The sequence below is a fragment of the Fragaria vesca genome, linkage group LG2, assembly GCF_000184155.1.
Source record: "Fragaria vesca subsp. vesca linkage group LG2, FraVesHawaii_1.0, whole genome shotgun sequence".
Classification (NCBI taxonomy): domain Eukaryota; kingdom Viridiplantae; phylum Streptophyta; class Magnoliopsida; order Rosales; family Rosaceae; genus Fragaria; species Fragaria vesca.
In genome coordinates this window covers 14,207,510-14,227,619 of record NC_020492.1, presented here as the reverse complement: position 1 = coordinate 14,227,619, position 20,110 = coordinate 14,207,510, and the positions used below count along the sequence as shown (strand labels likewise).

Sequence of the window (20,110 nt, the reverse complement as noted above, 5' to 3'; positions counted from 1 at the left end):
GGGGGGGGGAGGGAGGAGAGAGAGAGAGGTTAGTGGAGTACTGGCTGCTTTGGCATTGTTATGTTGGTTCCTATCTCTATCTCAGTTAAGAGGATTCATGGAAAGAGCAGGCTGAAAATCACGATCAATTCCTTTTCAAATCCCTAGTACGTTAAAGCAATGTGGACATTTTTCATACAATTCTTTAAATCTTATTCAATCAAATTTCTGTCTTGTTATATGGTTCAAAAGAGACTGCTTTCTTGGTGTTTCTCTCGCCCCTGGTACATGATGTGTAAACAAGGTGCTAAAAGTTCATATCACTTGCTGTAACTCTGTTGGAAGATTGTGTAGGGAGACACAAGTCCACCGGAACAAGCCTCATTTTCAGTTAAATAAATTCTCTGGTGGAGGAAGGAGGGGTTACAGTGCTAGGGAGATGTGCTTTGGTTGCAATGTTTGGCAGGCGGCGGATGCATAGAAGATATCTTTATCTTTTTATTATTTTTGAGCAAGAATCGTTGGTTTTTAAGGATACAAGTTATGAAGCGGTTATTTTTTGTGTGGTATAAAGTCTATATCTGGAGGCTGCTGTTGGGCATTCAAATTTTCTTCTAAGTTTCTTTTGATTGCTGTAGTGTTTATCTTGTCTTTAATTATTTTTGGTTTAGGTAGCTGGTTGCTGTTAAGTTCTAACTTTTCCCCCGGACAAGTCCCCCCCCCGTATTGTATTGGTTCTCTTGTTCATTCTGACGAAAGTTCGTTTCCTACCAAAAAAGATAAAGCTATGAAAAGCATTTGCTTGGAGGTGCAGAAATTAGATAGCCCCAAGTGTTTTTCGTTTTGTTTCAGTTGCTTGACATTTACTATCAATTGATAATCATACGTAAGGTTTTCTTTGAGTATTTTCTTATCTAGTAAAACCTTGTTTTTGAAAGTATACTGCGTAATGAGTTAATCAGTAACCTTTCATTTTCGTAATACCTTTTTGTTCAGGAGGGCTTTTTATTGTTATTTCATGTCAATAAAAATTCAGACTTCCACCTTCATTAATCTCTGAGGTACATACCCAAACCGGTGTAAATTCAATGTTACAATATTTAAAGAAAAAGAAAAGATTTGGAATTGTAGGCTCAAGTGCCTACTATTATTCACGGAAGCTGGGTATAAAAGAGAAATAAACTGAAGAGCTGAACACTTGTAGAATATTACATAGTACATAAAACATGAAAAGAGGTATGTGTATGGAGATGTCATTCCTGTATTAAGAATGAATGAACAGAACAAATGTGCTTCCTTTTGTTCCGTCCTTTCTGAGCATTTAATTCAATAAGGGTTGATAGCCCATGATTTGTTCTCCAGTTTGTTTTTACTACCTTATATTTCTGTACGGTGTTTTATTGCAGGCAGCTGTTGCACGTAGCTTCTGCAAAACCGTTGATGTTTATGACCAGGATATTCACATTAGGACATTATGTACGTAAGTATTACATGTTAGATGTGGTGCCTGAATAGTATTTCTGTTAATTCTTGAGGAAATTACCATGAGTTTATATAAATTAAATTTCATTTGTTTTACTCTTATCTGTAATAGTCAAAACCTGGAAGATTTAAATAAATCACTTGAAATTTGTAAATGTCATGTTCTGAGGCAGTTCAAAACTTCAGTTTAAGGCATACCATCTCACAACAAAATGGTATCCTGATTCCTGCTTGTTGATCACATATTTTAGACGATTTTGTTCAGCATAATACAATATGAACTAATCAATAAAGAGCAATATCTATATGATAGGTACTGTTTTCACATAATCTAAGACCAAATATTAATGGTGTCTTTCTCACTGCATAATGCTTCCTTAGTGATAAAATGTTTAAATGTTAAAGTTGACTACAGACTTCACTATAATCACTGATTGTGCAATATGCTTTCCTTCTGCATTTGTTATCCTTTGCTCTTATTCTCAATCTTCTCGATCATTGATGATTTAGAATACCTATATGTGTCACCTAAGATTTTTATCGAGCTTTCAGTAAAGTTGCCTTGCAACTACATGTGTGATACTGTGAGACTATCATTCTGAAACCTTTGCTGTTGCTAATGTTGCAATCACAGACTCTTGTATCCAACATCACTGTGCTTCATGCAAAGTTCGCGTTATGGAAATGAAAGCTCTATACTAGCTGTTACAGAAGGTTGCCAGGTTGAGCCTACTTTTATTGTATACTATTGCAAAGCTGTATTCTTCAGTTATATGCTTAAATTTCTCATCTTTGTCTGTGGAATAAGTGCAGCTGAGTATATGGGACTTGAGAATGAAAGAAAAGGGCGGCTGTCTACAACGAATATGTGGATCACTTGGTGATGACTTCTACACTGTTTGCAGTTCCTCAACTGGGAACATTGCGGTCGGTGGAGCTGATCGTACTGTGACGATCTATGATCCTCGCAGGTTGGTATCATTTGGTTCAATAATCATGTCAGGTCATCACACTTGCTTTTGTTAGTATGTGATTATTTTTAGTTATGTTTAAGATATACAATGCAATTATACACTGATATTTAGGATTATGATTTTGTTTGGCTCCATTTGGTATTCTGAAGTTGAGGAAACTAGTTATTTTTTTATTTTGTTTAACTTGACTAAAACTGGTGACTGATATATGATGCAGATGGGCCACGCTATCAAGATGGGTGCACTGCTCGAAATATGAGGTTATTGTTAAAACACACTAGTCTTTGTTTACACTCCTTTTTTCAGTTAAATACTTCTCCTCAGAAACTATTATACTGCTTTGGAACGGTTTCAAGCATAATCAAAGTTATTTCACCATAACTTTAAAGTAATTCATTTGGCACTTTATGTTGCCATAGAACTCTGTTCATTCTTCTTTTACTGTCAATGGCAATAGGTGGCAGTATCATGTTTGTTAATGTGCATTCACGTTTCAACATCTGGCTTGCAACTACAGAAATTCAGACCCAGTTTTTTTGCTGTCTGCCAAAGAAAAATATCCCAGAACCCAGCCATTCACCTGCCAAATTGTAGGCTATGTGGAAAGCCTCTAGGTGCAACCTGAATAAATTGATTTTGCAATAACATTGTGTTTGGATAAAGTAATTTCAATTTCCATAGAAATTTTAAAATCATGGGAATTACAATTCCATGAATTTAAATTCCATTAATTGAGAATTCCATTGTTTGGATTTCATGATGTAGAGTTTTAAAATAACAAGAATTTGTATTTAGACTAACCTCAGTTGAGAGAACTGATAAATGACGGCTATTTGTGAGGAATTCAAGTCGGGAATTTAAGCTCCCAAATTCCACAATTATTTTCCCGTGGAAATTGCTAATTCCATGGGATAAGAGTCCAAACGCCAGAAAGAGACCTAAGGAATTGGGAAATCCCTACTTTTATTTAAATTCCCTCACTTTTTCCCTCATCCAAACACATTGTAAAAGAAATGTTGATTCTTGAAACAGATTTTAGGGTTTGTTTGAGACTTTGAGCTATCCTATGTCATTGTGCCATCAGTTGCTACAACACCTGCTGCATAAAATAGACTGTCATTTTGAATTTGAAGTTGATAATGATAATTACTGGATGTCTATGTCCGGAACTTTTGAAAACTAATTCTTCATTTGTAAATCTCATTAGTGGTCTTGCCTACAGACCTTACCACAGGTATTTTGACTACCACCTCATGCTGTAGAGAACTAGAGATTTCCCCAGTCCATTCTCATGTTATCTGACAGTCTAATTTAAGAAATTGATGCAATCATTGTTTCAAAGTGGGGTGTGTCATAAGAAGGTCAAAACAAATTTAATAGTTGGCAAAATGCTTAGATATAATGAACTGCCATTGTTTTTGCTCAACCTACTGAATTTTCTTTGCTGTTTCATTCATTGTGCAGATAACTGGACTTGCATTCTCTTCAGTTGACTCCAACCATATCTATATACAAGGGGTTGATTACGAGGTGATTACTTGTCTCTTTTTCTTTCTTTTTTGGTAACTTGTGAAGTCATGATAATGATGTCCTTTTTCTCTTGATTGCTTCTTTTAAATGGTAACTTCATTATTCAGGAAATTTATTTTCATAATAACCCACTTGATACACAGAGGTTAAATTATTTTCAGAGGAAAACTTTCTGTCGTACTTTGATCTGAACATGACTAAATTTCAACCTGCTGCTCATATGGTTCTTAAATTGGTTTGCTATTGATCTTACAGCCTCATGAGGAATCATGTTTCATATTGCAATATTATGGATCAACATAAGCCAGTGATTGTTTTTATTTTTTATTTTTTATGCTGTCCAGAGATCTGTTTAAGTAATAGATGCTAAATCGTTTATTCTTGGGGATTTGAGGATACAATCAGCTTGCCCTACCTTCCTAATTTGACCTCAACGAAGTTGTTTATACTGCAGTATTAATTCTGGCTCTTTAGCATAAGATTGATAACAAGGTAATGCTTTTATAAATGCTCTGCACTCAGTAGTTTATTAGTGTTGAAGAGGCTGCCTAGATGAAATAGTGTACTTGCTCTAAGCCTGTCATAATATTGGTTGTGTCGAAATGACCTCATGCATCTGCTTGTCCAGGCTCAACAGTGTCATGACTTGTAGCATGTTCTATAGATACAGTATTATTATGTAGTAAAATAAAAGTTACAGATATGGTAGGAAATCAACACCTAGCCCCAGATTCATATGAAACTCAATCTGTTCTATGCAGTTTGATTGCTACAAGCTTCATGTAATATTTGCAAAAATACACATATGAAGCATTGCTCTTCAAAAGTTTTGTTCGTTTTTCAGCAAATGCTTTTAATTTTAAATAGAAGCATGACTGATGTTACTTTGGCTCTCTTGTTGTACTGATTTACCATTATCATCATTAGACACCCTTTTCTTTCTTGACTTGTTACTCTCGATTCTCCTCACATCACCTTATGGCCGTGTCTGCAGGTCTTCTGTGGAGACTGGAAAGAGAATAGCAAGGTGATTTCCTTTAGAGGAGATTCAAACTGGCTTGGTTTTAGCAAGGTATTACTTTCTTCTATAATATGCAAGATGACGCTTATAGGCTGCTCTCTCTTAGTCTAATTTGACTGTCCTTTAATGCGAAAATTGGCTTTATTAATTATGCTTTATCTCTGGTTTAACATTGCATGTGGACTAATCAAACAAATCAGTTTGATGGAATTGGTTTCTACTTGCATTTAATAGTCATCCTTGTTATTTTTATTTCTGTTATTTAAATTTAGACACTCATTGTTGGATATCAGATTTGAGTTTCACATAGTATTTGAAGTCTGTATAAGCATGGAGCAAAGTGCAAATTATTAAACTTGTTAAGTTTTCTGACCTTGGCGAACCAAGATATTTCTTTTAACTTACCTATTAGGTGCTCTTCTATTTTATACAGTGACAGCTCGACAAAATTGACAGAGCAAATTGCTAAATTTTTCATGTTCTTACAGTGCCAGAACAGGGATGTTGTCGGTGGATGGTGCGACTCGGGTAGCATCTTTGTAGCTGATGTTGTAGACTTGTAGCTAATGAATTTCCCTAGCGCTTGTTCAAGCATCTCTCATCTATGTAAGATAAGTTTCACTACCTTGCAGTATTACACTACAGAACTCTTTGTATAATACTTTGACATGACAATAGTTGAACAGATTTAATATTATTAGTCTTATTATGGTATTACTATTTTGGTTCTTCCACCCAAGGAGCATTATATGACTGTTCAATTAATCAGCAGACATATATATGGGTCTTCCTGTGCTAATATCTGGATTCCCTCTTGGAAGTAATTGCTAGATGCTTAACTTCTGTATTGCTGGGGGCAAAGGCTCCATATCTACAGGACTCCATGTCTACAAGCTTGGAGCTACTTTGGGCATATTAAGATTTGGGTTTTTATCTGTTTGACCAGTTAGTGGCTAAGGAACTTGTGGTGTTATCCTGACTTTGAAGTCTTAGGAACTTGATCTAGAAGTCAAGGGTCAATATACCTGGCTAGGTTGATTGTTATATAGTATGGCTAGTTGACTGTGCTGTTGTCTGGTTAGGAGAGATACCAGCCAAAGAGAAGTCAACTCCAAATTGAGTGATCTCAAATGAGATCTGCTATTTTGATTTCTCGAGGTTTGTGGATAGGTTTAAGAATTAAGCTGTCTATTTCCTTTTTCGATTACAAAGGATAGTATAAGGCTACAAACAGCCTCCCCTACAATAACCTACACACCTAAACTACCCCAAATATTGAGCTTTGAAATGCTTCGATTGCCTCCATTCAGCCAACTAGAAACGTTCAAAAAAATGACAAATGGCTAGAGCGTCCGTCAGAAATTGACTATTTGTTTCACGAGATGGGTGCGCTGTATAATTTTCGTTGTTTCACAAATTGACATCTTTGGATGAGTTAAAGATACGGAAGGAGGGAATTGACATTTTTGGCTGCAAGTCCTACGCACATTTACGAGAAACTCATCAAATAGTTTGCCATAACTCTCCTCGGTAAGTAGGATTTAGCCGAGTCCTTTATGTAGATCAGCAATAAGATTAAACATTGTCCAGTTCTATCATTACAAAGAATAACTTGCTGACTAGCATTGGTTTGGTTGAGTGGCATTAGTTTCTCTTTTGTAAATAGGCAAGAATTGGTGTGTCAAACTCCCTCCTAAATGAATGATTGTAGTTGTGGGTAGCTTCATAACGATTTTATAAATAGAATGCTAATGAATGACATCATCAACAGAATAATTCAACTGAATGGCATCATCAAGAATTTTAAAACAAAACAAGAGGAAGAAGTGCAAATTGTCAGACTAAGAGGAGTTGAAGAAGACTGCTTCAATCATATATATAATTTTTATATAATTTTGACTTGGTTCGCCCTTAAGCGACAGTAGCACACACGTCCCATTCCCTCTCTCCCCCACACACATCCAGTGAATTATATCCCAAATTATCCGAAGACCAATTCTATAATTCCTATTGGAATCAATCTTATACTATGGAACGTTTAGACGTGACCATAACTAAGTAGTATGAATGCATGAAGATGAAAGTTGCAAGTTATCTTTTTTTTTTTTTTATTCATTATATTCTTTTCCTTGCTTTTACATGTGCGTAAATAGCTCCATTAATTAAATTAGAATACAAGTGTAATTGATGATCTATTTGGATATATTGATTAACTCAAATATATATGTTCTCTCTCTTTTTAAAAAAAAAATTCAATTACGACTTAATATTTTAAGGTTAAAAAAAAAACGAAAGCTAAAAGCAACCATTACATAGCCCAATATCAATTGGTCTAATAACATAGTCTCCTCTTTATAAGTGGGAAGTTATGAGTTTGACTCACGATAGATTCGTTGTAGCATTTGAGTTGTTTATCCGATACAAAAAAAAAAAAACAACCATTACATACTCTATCATTATCATCTCTAGATAGTCAAGTTGTGAGTCGAGATTCATACTAGTACATAAGATAAACTATTTTTTAATCTTATTTATTCATTGATTCTATAAACCTATTGTCTATAGATCATAAGCATAGAAATAGGCTAAGACTAAATAACAAAAGCATCAAATTGAAAAATCTCAGTAAAACCCACCCCAATCTGATAAGGCCCAAAAGGAAACCCTAACATAATTTGCCCGAGCCCAACTAAACCAATGAGCAAACCCTAGGTCGTTGTTGACGCACTCAACGCCACTGCTGTCGTCGCCATAGTCGTTGCTTCCCTTGCCGCCGTCATTGCCGTTGACCCAGATAAGAAGACACCATAGATGCCTCCGTAAGAGAAGGAGGATGTCTTCATTTGGAAGTTCGCCGAAAGCATGCTTAATGAGCAGAGGTGAGAGACACTAGAGGTTTATCTTCTTGGTGATGACCAATGATTGATTGCCGCACGGAGACAGCAAGAGGTAGAGGATGATGATTTGCATGGTGATGGTGATTTGCACCATTGATAGAGACCAAAGTCGTGATGGCTAGGGTTTGGTAGAGAGGGAGAGCACCTTACTCTCTAATTATTCTAAAGAATCTATATATATTCTCCCTTTGGTTCTATGAGACTTTTTTTTTCTTTTTTTTTTCAAATAATAAAGTCAATTCATTTAGTGCGCAAGCCACAATGACACAGATACATACATTCCTTTACTTTTTCAATTATCAAGTATAGAGAAAGAAATATTCAAACCTAGGACGTGGTATGCTAACACCACTCAGTAGTACAATGATCACTCACTTATTCAAGAGTTAGCCTCTAAAACTATGACATAGTACATTGACCCACCCTAAAAACCAAAGCGAACAACATCTGTTTTGCGGAGTCATTCCTTCGAGATCCCATATAAGAAACCCATTGGGGTAGAGCCTCTATTGATATATATATATATATATATATATATATATACAGCCCCGTTCAGAGGCGCACGTCCGTAAAATCATTAAAGTGCGCATGGACACGCGTCGGCAACAGAATTTAGTGCATTCTCTGTGGGTCCCACCCATCTCTTTCACCTATATATGCTTTGATATTAGTTTATGAGAAATTTTATATACATACCCGAAATAACTTAATACACATCCCCTTCTCAATACACCATTTATTTAATTTCTCATTCAGATATTTTACTAAATGCACAACCCCAAAGTACCTAAAATACCCTTAATCTAAAAAAACATGAAATATCATATAATTAATGTGACTATATTAACACTATTATTATTGTATAATTAGTATATATTTATATAAATTAACATTTTATAGATGTTCATATGTATTATTTGTGTTAGTTATTGAGAAATCCTTACAAATTCATTGTTCATTTCAAATTCTTAAACATGAAAATGATAAATAAGATGAAAAATACATATCTGAATAGTGTGTTTGGGTGAAAAGAAAAATATGTGAAATATAACGAAATAGGTGTTCATATGCATAACAATTATATCGTTTGACACTTTGACACTTTAAACTTTGAAATTATGAATCTTTAAGGACAAAAAAGAAATCAATTGATTATCCAAATTTCCTTGCAAATTTTTTGTTTACTTTAATAGTTTCAATTCCCTAAATAAGTTCTCGATCTTAAAAATTTAATTTGTTCTAATTCACTTTATAAGTTTCCAAAAATAAGTTTTTGTTTTTTAAATTTGGTTTATATTTCACATTATTAGTTTCCAAATATAAGTTTTTTTTAATATTTAAATTGTATTACACATGTCTCTTTTTGTCATTTAACATACCAATCAAATGTGATTTGAAATATCAAATAATAAGGATGTGTATTAAGTTATTTGGGGTGTGTATTTAAAACCAGCTCTTATTAAATATGTAAATGATTTAATGATATCTAGTAAAATTAGAAAATGAAAATAATAAAGAATATAATCTATTATTGAATTGAAAAATCTAGAAAGAATAAATATATTGCTTGTTTTTGTATAATTATTGTCTTTAATAGTCATTATGTAAGAGGATATATCTGTCATTGCAATAACGCACAATAGAGTGAGGTTAAGTGAGCAAATATGGAGGTCACAATAGCCACACTCGGTAATTTATTACGAAAAATATTTTCTATATTTTATAAACTAGGAGAATGAAAAACCGAAAACGTCAAACTGATTTTTTTTAATATAAATAGATAATTTTATTACTTATCCATGGTCATAAGGCACGTACATTAATTAGAGTCTTGCGCCAAAATAACTCTAACCCAATCTAACAGACTAATTGACATGTACCCACATTGCAAACTTATAAACTCGAAAGAGCCTGAGCAATAGAAGCTAGGAACTAAACACCCTTACCCTCTTTGAAAAGTAAATATGTTGCCTAGAGAGCAGAGACCGTAATTGGTGTACATCAAGGGATACTAAGGAACTAGACGATTTAGAACTTAAGTTCTTTCGTAGGCAAAAAAGCAAGGAAGACTACAACTTTCCTTTGCCCTTGTCTGAAGGGCTGATATCCTTACCAAGGTTAGCCGACAAAGAAATTCTATCGTACGCACCAGGGGAGCCGCAAACTTCTTTTCCGACTTTGGGTTCTTATTCTCACTACCCAAAGGACGACCAAGTTTCTTTTGTAGGTTATTGGCACGTCATCCTTTGCTTCTTCCACCAACCCTAGAGATTCTGGTTGAAGTTTGGATCTTTCATCCCAAAATAGTCTTGAATTTTTCTGGGGAGGGAGTCATACCTCTATCACGTCCTCGTTTCCGAGAAGGAGTTGACACAACTTCCTCACTTTGTGGAGCCACCTCTAGTTCCGGTAGCGTTGGCACAATTGGGTCAGAAGTAGAACCATGTTCTTCATCTTTAGCAGAAACTATAAAGTTGTGCTCCAGATCCTTTGCACCACTGTCAGATATGACCAAGTCGAGTACAAAATCTTCAGATGTTGATCTCTTCTTGATAACCACTGATTTCTTCTTCTTGGGAGCCAGAGAAGATGAAGGACCAGGAGACTGCAGTAATGGTTCAAATGAAGCCCTAGCAGAAAAAACAGAGTTGTGATATCTAGCATACCCCAAAACTCTAGCCCTTGTTTGATTCACCAAAGGTGGTTCTTCACAGCAAACACCTGCATGGGTAATAAGACCATAGAGATAGCAATGACCTTTCAAATGATCGTAGGAGAATTTCAGAAAATGATCCACACCATCCTCCAAAAAACATAATGTTCCTGAAGGATCAGCTTTGAGACATCATGAGAGAACAAAATGTGAACTTTTCCTTTCTTAAATTCAGTCTTGTCATAGTCAATAAATTCGCCCAACAAGTTGTCGATCAATTCAAAATGTTTCGGCACTTCATACAAAAGAGGGATTGCAGAAACCCTAGCCCACATAAAGACTTATTTCATATAAATCTGATCGAACGGATGTATGTCATCATACTCCTCTAAAGCCACAAGTGCTTGATCATAAGACTATTCCCCCTTGAAGCACCTTATGTCGATCGTAGACAGAGTCGAAGGAGAAGAGGAACAAGTTTTCATCCCTCTCCTGAACCCTAAACTGACGATCCACCAACCAGGTTTGGAGGAAATGAGACTTGAAAGCAGCCATATCCACAAGGTGACGAGTGAGACGTTTGCCTAGTAGGAAGGCATATGGTGATCGTTGGACAGGTCCCCCACCGATCTTTTTAAGATCTGAAGCTTTTCCTCTGTCAGCGAGAGACAAAGAGGTTGCAAAACTGGCAGTTACGACATCAAAGGCCATGAGTTATGGATTAGTGAAGGAGATTGGTAGAGGAAGTTCAAAATTGGTGAGAGAGGTCGAGGTTTGAAGGGAGATAGTAGGAGTCGCAGAGGTGCGCTAAGGATGAGCGGAAGCTCCTAGGGTTTTCTGCTTACTATTTCTTTTTTGTTCCCGAAAAATCAAACTGATGTTTTTAGTTTTTCTTTATAAACTTTGAAAATAATTTCATTTTTATTTTTCATGATTTAAAAAATGTCTCACCAAACATATTTTTATCTCATTTCAATTTCAACAATGAAAATATAAGCATGAAATGTTACCGAACGTCATCTAATTACCAAAGGATATAATCATGGGTTCCAAATCTAAAAATAAAATAAAAAAAGCACTTGTCAAATACGCCTAGAGAACTTTCAACCATGATAAATATTTTGGACGAAACCAAAAAAGAGCTTGTCGTCTACGGTTGAGAGAGATCTCTCATCTTTTGTGTACAAGTTCTACACACTGATGATTTGATTCATACCCTTTTTCTTAGTTTGTACAAAAGAATGGTTCATTGGTTCTAAGGATAGTGACACATCCCAGTTTTATTGTGAAAGGCAGACGTGTGAGAGACTGAGAGGAACCAAGTATGAAGATTTCACATCAGTCCCCACGTAGTAGTATGATAATAATGCTACCAATCTATGATTGTGGCCTCTACCATATAATTCAGTCTGCAAATTGAGATTTCAAGGGCAACAAGTTGGCATGGGGGATGAGCAATTTAATAAAATGGTCCACAACTTGTGGCTGCGTCAGATGAAGGATATCATTAGGTCCAAACTAGCATGTCATGGAATTGATTCCCCTCTACGTTTACACGTTCATTCTCATAAATTAAGGGATAATTGTGTCATCAAAGAACAATTTGTGAGAACCATTTTAAATTTGGGGGTAAATTGTGGTTTACTACTATATATGCAACTTTGTGGTTTGCACTTATTGCTTTGAATGGTACGTCTGATTTTTCTAGTATTTGTTATACGAGTTGTCACATGTTTATTCTAAAAAAAAATAAAAAAATAAAAAAATTAGTCACATGTTCGATCTTAGAATGAAATGTGAGTTATTAGATTACATAATCGTTATTACAGTGTTCTTTTATTATTAATATTACGAATATTCGAGTCTTCTACTCTTACAAGATGTTATATAAGCAAACTTTAGTAGTTGTATCAAAGAACAGTTGATGGTCCTTAAATGATAGCTCTTACTGTAACGCGTAAAAAATTATGACATGATTTGCCGTCTTGACGTAATATCATTTTAAAAAACAAATCAAATTAAAATCTATTTAATAAATTATTATTCTTTATTTCCTGTGCATGCTATATAAATATTCCACATGAGAAACAATAACTTCTTTTAAACTATTTAAAGTAAGGTTAAATATTGTATAGTCCTTGTGGTTTGAAATCGACATATGTTCAGTTCTTATGGTTTCATTTTAATCTGAATGGTCCTTAAAGTCATGATTTTCCTTCTCAATGGTTATTTTGACAATTTTTTCAGTTAGATTGTTGATGTGGCTGTTAAAATATTTAATGTCTTTAATGGGCACGTCAGTTTTTTAACGATGAAAATTGATAGAAGAACCATTTGAAAAGAAAACCGTGACTTTAAGGACCATTTAGAGTAAATTGAAACTATAATGACTAAACATATATCAACTTCAAACCACATGGATTGAACAAATTTCAATTCTTAAAAGTAATTCTAGTCTCAACTCTTTTTTAAGGCAAATCAATGGATTTTATATATTAGAACTTGGGTTAGTGCAACCATTATATATTTCCGCTACCATTTTCAAATAAACAAGAATTTGTGAATAACACCCACGCTAGTACATATGATAGACTCACTGATTAAACTTATTTTCACTCATAGCTCCTAAAACTAGGAAATGAAAATAAAATAAAACAAAAACTCACGACCTAGAACACGCCTAAGGTTGAAGAGAGATCTTCACCCCTGTCCGGCAGCGAGCTCCTTAGTCGTCGTTGGGCGGGCTTGATTACTCCCGTGTGGGGTTGGAATGACACCGGGTTCTCCTAGTTGGTTATTGCGGCATCAATGTGCGAGGCGAGGAGGGGGAGAGATCGCGTTGGCCATCGAGTGTGGCGGAGTCACCTTCGCGATTTGGAGGATGGCGGAGCGGTGACTGGGTGTTCGCTCACTATGTGCATGGCTGATCGACAAGGTGGTACGCTACCACAGATCCGGAGGAAGACAGATTGGGATGAGATCAGGACAGCTTGGCACGGATCAAACCAGGTTTGGTCTGGATTGGTTCCTTTGCATCTGATCTAGACACGAGCCTAGCTTATGTTGTGGCCTCCTTGAAGAGCGATGTGACTGAAAGGCTCTGGATGACGGTGGTCCAGCTATGGGGGTGTGGTGGCTCAAGGGGAAGGTCGTCAGCAACGACAGTAGGGTTGGGACGATGGTGGCCGATTGCATGTGATCTTCTCTCCCCTAGGTCTGTTACTTAGGGTTGGGCCTTATTTCTGGGCCAACGTGGGTTATTTTATGTTTTTTTTAAGGATGTTGCTAGATGTACCCAGCAAATAACTAAATAGACCTAGCACTTTAATTTTGGTCGATTTTACCCATATGTCTATTTACACCCAACATATATTAAAAAACTATACCCAGCACCTTGTGCTCTCTTCGATTAACAGATATACAAAGATCAAGAGAAAACAATTAAGGTAGACATAGAAAATTGCCATCTTATCATCAAATTGAAAGCTGTCGCAGAAAACATCAGAAGCGTTGAAACTGTAAGATTATTCCAACTCTCCAGATTTCCTTTACCTTAACACTGGGGGCTTAGAGAAGCACCAGTGCACCACCAAGTAACCAACCACAAATTCGAGCAAGAGTGCTTGGATTTTGAACCCATCAACAACAGAAGGTCAGGTGTTCGATCCACCTTCACCGCAAATTATATGATTGCATTGTAATTTCAGCGGGACATTTTTTGTCGGTGAGCCGTGGCGTGGTTGGTTAAGGTGGTTAACTAACAACTTTGACGTCATGGGTTCAAATCTCATTGACATATGTAGGGTGTGTGAGTTATTTAATAAAAAAGTTAAAAAAAAAAAAAAAAAACCCAATCAACAACAATTATCTTTCTTAAGCTTTTGGGCACATCCGAGTGCTCCCATTACTTCATGTTTCTCCTCAAGTTAACTTATAATATTATAATCCATCAATGTTTTTCGTAGTTCGGCTCTTATATTCATATACCATACTTGATCAAAGAAAGAAAAAGTTTTTATGCCATATAATTGATTTTGGTATCAGAACAATGATTAGAGACAAAGGAGGAGTTCCTCAAACATTGCAGTTTCATCTGCCATCCTTGTAATTTTAATAGGGATATAATTGGTAAAAAAATTAATGCCGGGTACATTTAGCAATTTACTGGATACATTTAGTAACACCCTTTTTTAATTGTGGTTTTAGTTTATTAAATTATAGTTGGTTATTTTGTGGCTTTATGCTGTCAATAAGCTCATCTATTGTAGGGCAACGTGGGCTATGTCCTGGCAAGTGCACGTATAGTGTCATGATTGTTTTTTTGGGGCAACGAGTTCCTTACTTAGTCAAATAGTCGTAGCCTCCTTATGACAAGATGAAATCTCAACATAATGGGAAAGCAGAGATACATAATGTTTTATGTCTCCACATGAACAGTAACTTTCCGTTATGTAGCTATGTTTTAGTCAAAACAAATGGAGTTGCCAATGAAACACTCTTTACTAAATGGTTCTTGCTTGAATGCATAAGTTGTGTAGGGTCACCTGATATTGTTTTTAGGTTTCTTGCACAATGGGGTTTAGGTTCAATATCCCCCCCCCTCCCCCCCCCCCCCCCTTTTTCCTAGACTCTTAATGTTAAAAAAAAAAAAACAATAAAAAACTAACTAATAGCAATCCTAAGATTCCAAACTTGCAACTCTGATAAGCTATTGGACATAGAGATCACCCATCCAACAGCCATATCAGAATCTGCATGGCATGGCAAGAGACCAATGCCAACCCAAGATCGCCGCCAAAGTGCAATCATAGCATACTAGACAGTTCCTCACACGGTTGGAGATTAATAACACCCATCAGACAATCGTCTAGGAATCTGCGTAGCTAGAGGTTGGTGCCGACTCGAGCTTGCCACCGGACAAGCAATTTGGGAATTGGAGTTTAGCTTGAGCGGCTACGGTTTGAGTAAATTCCCAAGGTCTTTTTAATCATGAGATCGAAAATTCTTCTATCCACCAAGATGCAAGTGAACCAAGCAACTAATATACAGTATTTTGATCCGGTCATCTACGTCGCACTACATGCATATATACTAATACCGTTAACAAAATTGAAACCCAAAAAAATAGTTTCAAGTATTTCCAACTAAGGAGGTGAGAACACTAAGTCGAAGAAGATGTACTCTTATTATGAGTGTTTAATTTGATCAGATCAAAAATGAAATTGAAAATAATGAATTTATGGTCTATAATATTCATTCGATCTTCTTATACGATGATTTGAGCACTTAAACATTAATGGTGTAAGTGCACCTTGATGCGTAGAATCTGTTTTTACACATAAGTTTTCTCATAGAGAGATGGTATCGATAAATAATACCCTTGATTGTGTTATTATCATCCAAGAATAATTAGTGGGATTCTTTGTTTTTAGATAAGTTATTACATGTGTATCAATTTTCTGTTTATATATGCAAAATTGACGTCCGTCCCTTTCATTGGAAAAGTTTAGACATGTATGATGATGATTTTCATTGTTTCTATCGTCCTTACATGCACCCTTGTTACCTTTGATATGAAGGATGTAAATAATCCAAATTGAGGTACAATAGTCAAGCAATATTTAAGTGACAAGATTGGTTATATATAATGATAAATAATCTAATGACTATATCAGGTCGTTGTAGTTTTAAAGTTTAGCCGTTTTGTTGAGTTATTTTCAACTCGAAATTCATCAAGGAATGTTTTCATAAATGTTTGATCACCATGAAAACTAATTATCTTTGTGTCAAATTCGTGCCTTGCCATAAAAAAAAGATATCTTCGTTCATCAAATCTGCCATACAAAGCCGTAGCAACAACAAATGGTCTACTTAGAGCTCTTGGAAACCCTAATATTTCCTGACCAAACCCTCTCTATATCTGCAGAAAAAAAAAAAAGAAAAAAAAAGACATTTCTACAATACATTATTGGGAAAAAAATTGATGTGCATGTCCTATTGTTTTGTAAATTAACATATCATGATGTGCAAATCATTTTGTTTGCAGGGTTTGACTTCAACTGTCACTATCCAACAGAAAACGGAGGGAGAAAACAAACACTTTGAAATATCCAAAGCTTTGCTAAGAGCCAGCCTAGCTTCAGCCAAAAATAATCAGTTTCCCAAAGAAAAATAAAAAAAAATAAAAATTCACAATATCCAAGAGGTAATAATAAAGAAAAAAAAAAACATGGGGATATTTGTCACTGATAAGAAATATGTTTGCTTAGAGATTCCATGGCTCTGGACGATTGAATAATGGTGGAAAAATAAATAGGATTTTGCGGTGTCCCCCCTTTGCTTTCCTTTAAATTTGGAAAATTATTACATTCTCTTCTTCTTCTTCTGACCATCTGATCATTCAACCAGAAGACCTGGTCAGACTCATCGACAGCTCCTACTCCCTCTCCTTGGGCTACGGGGAGCAGCACACACGTGATGTTTTTTATATACAATTGCAAGCAAAATACTTTTATAAAAATTATAGGGAAAATAATTTGAGAAACATCTAGTACCATTGATCCGGTGTAATTAGTTTTCCGTTTGTAAAATAGGAGGTCATGAGTTAAACTTCCAGAAATTTAGTGGTTACATTTGACTTGTTTATTTGATAAAATAAAAAATTTGAGGAGAAATATTACTAGAAAATATATATTATTTTCAAAATCTAATCGTGAAAAAAATAGTTTAGTTTCAACTCCACAGTCCTCGATATGTTCCATCAAATTTTATGAAGAATGTACCAAGAGCAGCGAGTGTAAACACTATAGTAACTATTTCTTCGATCTGAAAAAGTGAATCAATAAGTAGAACAAGACCACATTTTTGTCCATTTTACGACTGGTTTTGAGGTGACATTAATTTGTTGTGTTGTACTCAGCAGCAACACCTCGGTTGAGTTGACGTTATCCAAATTGCTGAAGAGCTAAAAATGATATGTTGTGCACTTTTAGTTTACTTGGCAACTAAGTACCCTAGTTGAGTTGTGGTTCCCGGCTGCTAAAGAGGTAACAAGGATCTATTGCACTATGCTCGACAAAAAAGTTACTTGGTTACATTTATTCGTAAAAGAGACTATTCTTAGATTTTTTGTTTAGAAATTCTTCCCTCTCTCTTTAGCATTCTTTCTCTTTAATATGCAGTTATCCAAACAAAAAGAAGAAAACATTTATGTCACTAGTATCAGTTTAATTACTTCAATTACAGTTAGGGTTTTTGTATTTACACCATAGACGTTGAAGTTGAAGTTGAAGCTGAAGTACTGAACAAACGGAAAGAGCCCCAAAGCACGAACGGGTCAAAGTTCAACCCCCTGGGTGCGCGTCCACGCAGGAATTGACAGTTTTCTATCTCTCTGTTCTTCCCTCTTCTCCGAGGGGCATTTCCGTACATTCCCCCGAACCCCGCGAACAAACCCACACACGTCATCACTGTCCCCCTTCTCCCTCACTCGCCTTTCTAGAAGTGACTGACTCCAGAATTCTCTTCTACGCGCCAACGGAGACCCAGCCTGTACCGTCCACGTGTACTCCCCCAGCAACAAAGACTCCGTCCCTCTACGTGGCCCCTCCGCGCTTCCCCTTTTAACTGAAGCGGGAGGCCTCACTTCCCATTCCCAGCCGTGTTTGGTCCGTGTTCGGGGCGCGTAGTAAAATTCAAATCCACCGCGGTTAAAACACTTTCCTATTTCCGGTAACTAATTCCTTTTTCATCTCCTTCGCTTTCCCCCAAAACCTCCATATAACCCAAACACCCCTCTCTCTCCCACCACCAGTCTCTCTCTCTCTCTAAACTCCAACAATTTCTCTCTCCATTTTCAATTTTCATGTGAGAGAGAGAATAATGCCAGCGACGGAATTCCAAGGCTCCGCAGCAGCTCAATTCGGCCGCTCCGTGTTCAGCCTCAAGCGCCACAGCCACGTCACCCCAGTCGTGATGGACGGCGGCCAATCCCTCGACCTCGACACCTTCCAGAGCCACGTGTCCGATTGCTTCCAACAGCTCTCCTCCTCCTCGCACGACCTCCTCTCTCTTTCATGGCTCCGCGACCTCCTCGACTCTTTCCTCCGCATCCACCACCAGTTCAAGCTCCTCATCCTCTCCACCCCCAAGTCCCACCTCTCCAAGCCCACCGTCGACCGCCTCCTCTCCGACTACTTCGAGCGCAGCGTCAAGGGCCTCGACGTCTGTAATGCCATCCGCGACGGGATTGAGCAGATGCGCCAATGGCACAAGCTGTTAGAGATTGTTCTATGTGCTTTGGATCGTGACCGGACTCTCGGCGAAGGCCAGTTCCGGCGAGCCAAGAAAGCTCTCATTGACTTGGCTATTGCGATGCTTGACGACAAGGACAACGCCTCCAACAACACCACCCTCGCCCACCGCAACCGCTCCTTCGGCCGGAGCAACACGCCGGCCAAGGACTACCGGTCTGTCGGACACTTCCGATCTCTGTCGTGGAGCGTCTCGCGGTCGTGGTCGGCGGCCAGGCAGCTCCAGGCGATTGGGAACAACCTCTGCGCGCCGAGGCCCAACGAAATCGCCGCCACCAACGGGCTGGCCACGGCGGTGTTTACGGTCAATTCGGTTCTGCTGTTTGTAATGTGGGCCCTGGTGGCGGCGATTCCGTGCCAGGACCGCGGCCTGCAGGTCCACTTCACCATTCCGAGGACCTTCGGGTGGGCGGCGCCGCTGCTTTCGCTGCACGAGAGGATTATGGAGGAGTCGAAGCGCCGGGACCGGAGGAACGCCTGTGCGCTTTTGAAGGAGATTCATCAGATCGAGAAATGCTCCCGGCTCATCAGCGAATTGGCTGATTCCGTTCAGTTTCCGTTGAGTGAGGATAAAGAAGGGGAGGTCCGGCAGAGAGTTCAGGAGCTTTCGGAGCTCTGCGAGGGCATGAAGGAGGGTTTGGACCCTCTGGAAAGACAGGTCAGGGAGGTCTTCCATGGGATTGTGCGGAGCAGAACAGAAGGGATGGACTCTTTGGGAAAGACCAATGAATGAATGAAGCGAATTTATTCATGAATTGTGAATGATCAAGTCCAACCGGCTCTTGTTGCTGATGAAGATGATTAATTTTGAAAGGGCTTCTGCAGAATTGCAAAATTGGGGTAAGGGAGGAGATATGACCCTTCTCTTGTATTTAATCAGTTAATCACCATATATGTGTAAAGAAGAAGAAATTAGGATGTGCAAAGCATGGATCTTCCTGGTCTATCTTGCTCTTGTTTTTTTGTTGGTTTCGCCTTTTTTGTTGGGTATTTATATTGTATAATGGAAATTCTCAGCAAGCTTCTGGCTGCTGTTTTTGATTTTGTGTTTCATCATTTCATAGCGTTTTCTCTGTGATCCCTGATCATGCTACCCATTACTATATAGGAGTTAGGACAATTGTGTATGACCCCAAAACCAATATGCCAAATGAAGTCATCCAGATGAAAAAGCTGTGATTCATTTCTTGAGTTCTTGTTGTTCATCCTTGAGTACAGTGTATGATAATGACTCAGCTGTCTTTTCATCCAGAATCCCCAGA

General features: G+C 37.3%; 2 protein-coding genes across 2 annotated transcripts in view; both read left to right on the top strand.

Annotated features, from left to right (window-relative positions):
* LOC101312990 overlaps positions 1 to 5,549 on the top strand; it is an 11,790-nt gene extending 6,241 nt beyond the window's left edge. Inside the window, exons 8-14 of the mRNA XM_004292476.1 lie at positions 1,386 to 1,459; positions 2,096 to 2,183; positions 2,275 to 2,432; positions 2,653 to 2,695; positions 3,900 to 3,965; positions 4,960 to 5,037; positions 5,475 to 5,549. Coding sequence (XP_004292524.1) covers positions 1,386 to 1,459; positions 2,096 to 2,183; positions 2,275 to 2,432; positions 2,653 to 2,695; positions 3,900 to 3,965; positions 4,960 to 5,037; positions 5,475 to 5,549 — 582 coding nt within the window. The remainder of the gene's footprint in view (positions 1 to 1,385; positions 1,460 to 2,095; positions 2,184 to 2,274; positions 2,433 to 2,652; positions 2,696 to 3,899; positions 3,966 to 4,959; positions 5,038 to 5,474) is intronic.
* A 12,821-nt stretch (positions 5,550 to 18,370) lies between these two features.
* LOC101294524 (protein BPS1, chloroplastic-like) lies at positions 18,371 to 19,885 on the top strand. Its single transcript, XM_004290466.1, has one exon. The coding sequence runs from the start codon at positions 18,418 to 18,420 to the stop codon at positions 19,579 to 19,581; it is 1,164 nt and encodes a 387-aa protein (XP_004290514.1). The 5' UTR covers positions 18,371 to 18,417; the 3' UTR covers positions 19,582 to 19,885.
* The last annotated feature ends 225 nt before the right edge of the window (positions 19,886 to 20,110 follow it).

Bases quoted from the DNA above. Each gene is read 5' to 3' on its own strand.
- LOC101294524 (XM_004290466.1), top strand. From the start codon at position 18,418: ATGCCAGCGACGGAATTCCAAGGCTCCGCAGCAGCTCAATTCGGCCGC.